Below are 3,324 nucleotides of genomic sequence, written 5' to 3'. Positions count from 1 at the left end.
CCCTGACTGGTTTGGCTCATGGATAGAGCATCGGCCTGTGGACTGAAGGGTCCCGGGTTCGATTACAGTCAAGGGCACGTACCTTGGTTGTGGGCCCAGTGGGGGTGTTCAGGAGGCACTGATCGATGTTTCTAACGCTCTATCCCTCTCCCTTCCTCTCTTTAAAAAATCAATAAAATATATTTTTTTTAAAAATTGAAAGTGGGTGCAATCATCATGCTATTGAGAAATCTCATAGTAAATGGGGTCTTTGTAATGGTACCAGATTTATTATCAAAAGATTACGACGACCTAACATTATCGAAGTATTAACAGGATCTGCAGAGGGAGAGGCTGTTCTGATTCCAAGAATTAATTTGTCCCCATCTGACACTGGCCTCCCATTTAAATTGATTCAACGACGGTTTCCCGCGATGCCAGCATTTGTGATGACTATTGATAAATCACAAGGACAAACTCTAGACAAAGTAGGCATATTCCTACCTGAACCCGTTTTTGCACATGGTCAGTTATATGTTGCTTTCTCTCGAGTTTGAAGAGCATGTGATGTTACAGTTAAAGTTCTAAGTACTTCATCACAAGGGAAATTAGTCAAGCACTCTGAAAGTGTACAGGGAGATATTAGAATAAGTTTAATCACTTTATCATCATTGTTTGCATCACTGTTGTTTTTATATCATGTTTTTGTTATTTTCGTTGTTTTCATATCATGTTTTTGTTGTTTTTATATCATGCCTCTGTTGTTGTTATATCCTTTTGTTACTGTTTATTTATTAATAAATTTATATATTATTTTCATATACATTTTACTAATTTCCTTTTATCTTTCACACTTTTATTATAGAGAAAGGGCAAATAACAATATTAAAATATCTCTGCTAATTATAATTCCCTTTTTAAAAAAATATATTTTATTGATTTTTTTACAGAGAGGAAGGGAGAGGGATAGAGAGTTAGAAACATCCATGAGAAAGAAACATTGATCAGCTGCCTCCTGCACACTCCCCACTGGGGATGTGCCCGCAACCAAGGTACATGCCCTTGACCAGAATCGAACCTGGGACCCTTGAGTCCGCATGCCAATGCTCTATCCACTGAGCCAAATCGGTTAGGATAATTAATTCCCTTTTAATGTGCATGAATTTCATGCACTGGGCTACTAGTATATATATATATTTAAAAAAAGACAGGGTGATCCTGATGAAGAATAGACTAATGGACCAATAGAAAAGAATAAAGTACTGAGAGCCACTGAATACTTGACTGACACAGGTGTCATTACAGAACAGTGGGCAAAGGATAGACTTTCCAATAAGAGGTGCTGTGACATTGAGATATCAATATGGGGGAAAAATAAAATTAGATTCTAGCCTAAACTATTAAAAAAAAGACCTATATGTGGAAGGGAAACTAATAAAGCTATTAAAAGGTAATGCCATGAAGGAAGAGATTTTAAATTCAAGTACATCAACTACATTAAATAAACTGAAAGTAGTAGACAAACTCACAGGTGGGAGCAGAATTTAGCAACACATCTCCATAAAAGGTTCATATTAAGATTTTTTCATTACTCTTACAAATTCATAAGAAAAAGACAACAGAAACTCATACAACAAAGTTCTTTTTTGTTGTCTAGTAAACATGAGAGGAACTCAACCTCAATAGTAATTGGGGCCCTAGCTGGTTTGGCTTAGTGGAGAGAGTGTCGGCCTGCAGACCAAATGGTCCCAGGTGCAATTCCGGTCAAGGGCACATGTCTGGGTTGTGGGCTTGGTCCCCAGTGGGGAGCATGCAGGAGGCAGAAGATCAATAATTTTCTCTCGTCATTGATGTTTCTATCTCTCCCTCTCCCTTCCTCTCTGAAATCAATAAAAAATATATTTTAGCCGGGACCGGTTTGGCTCAGTGGATAGAGCGTCGGCCTGCGGACTGAAAGGTCCCAGGTTCGATTCCGGTCAAGGGCATGTACCTTGGTTGCGAGCACATCCCCAGTGGGAGGTGTGCAGGAGGCAGCTGATCGATGTTTCTCTCTCATCGATGTTTCTAGCTCTCTATCTCTCTCCCTTCCTCTCTGTAAAAAATCAATAAAATATATTTAAAAATATATATATATATATTTTAAAAAATAGTAATTGGGGAAAGGCAAATAAAAATCACAATAGAGATACCACTGCATACTCATTAGAATGACTAAAAATGTCTCACCAATTGTTAGTGAGGATATAGAGTAATAAGAATTCTCATACACTGCTGAGAGTTATAGATTTTAGTACGTATTAGCACTTACGTGCCAGGAAACATGTAAAAGAATGTTCGTAATAGTATTATTTGTAATAGCTCCAAACTGGAAACAACCCATCTATCAACTGTAGAATAAATAAATGTGTGTATATTCATATAAAGGAATACTGTACATTAAAGTAAATGTTAGTTACATGCAATAACATGGTTGAATCATAAAAACATAATGTTGAGCCAAACAACTGAGATAAAATTAAATGATAGTATTTAGGGATCCATCCTTACGTGGTAATGGGTGAAAACAAGAAGTAAGTTTGGCTCAAATAAACTCACAAAAAATTCAAAAAAAAATACCAAGAAGTAAGTACTTATAAAAGGCAGGATAGAGGTTATCTTTTGGGAGAAAAGAGGCAGGTATGGACCCTTGGAGAATGGGCCCATGGGGACTCCTGGAGTGTTGCAGATACTCTATTTCTTAATGTGGGTGGTGGTTACATGAATGCTCTTGGATATTCTTCAGATGTACATTTATGTCTCATGCTCTTTTCTTGAGAAATGCTAAAATGGTTGATATGACCAGACAAAGAAGAACAAAAATGTATGCCTTGGCCAGTGTGGGTAAGTGGTTAGAGCATCAGCCCTCTAACTGAAGGATCCTGGGTTCAATTCCTGGTCAATGGTTCTCTCCCAGACCCCGGTTTAGGTGCATGCAGGAGACCACCAGTGGATGTGAGAGAGACATCTCTCTCTCTATCTCTATCTCCCTCCCTCCTTTCCTTCCCCTCCCTCCCTCCCTTTCACTCTCTCTGAAAAGCAATGGAAAAAATATCCTCAGGTGAGAATTAACAACAAAAACATATAGTCATCTTTAAAGGAATGTGTCTATAATGAACCAGCCTTTCCAATTTCATGTCTCTTGTACAACAGGGTTGTAAAGTGAGGGACCACATAGTTGCTCTTCATGATCAAGGTGAAGGTGGAAGTTCGCTGTCCTATCCAACTGCTAGAATACTGGAGGATCTGCACAAACACAAAGATGTCATTGTTGTGCCTTTTTCTAAAGATACAGTTAGGTGAGGTAGG

General features: G+C 38.2%; 1 protein-coding gene across 1 annotated transcript in view; it reads left to right on the top strand.

Annotated features, from left to right (window-relative positions):
- KIAA1841 (KIAA1841 ortholog) overlaps positions 1-3,324 on the top strand; it is a 53,658-nt gene that overhangs the window by 34,880 nt on the left and 15,454 nt on the right. The window contains exon 12 of the mRNA XM_006083302.3: positions 3,169-3,314. Within this exon, the coding sequence (XP_006083364.1) occupies positions 3,169-3,314 (146 nt within the window). The remainder of the gene's footprint in view (positions 1-3,168; positions 3,315-3,324) is intronic.

This window comes from Myotis lucifugus, unplaced genomic scaffold, assembly GCF_000147115.1.
Source record: "Myotis lucifugus unplaced genomic scaffold, Myoluc2.0 scaffold_6, whole genome shotgun sequence".
Lineage (NCBI taxonomy): Eukaryota > Metazoa > Chordata > Mammalia > Chiroptera > Vespertilionidae > Myotis > Myotis lucifugus.
Note: the sequence above shows the minus strand (reverse complement) of the source record. Positions and strands in the feature narration are given on the sequence as shown.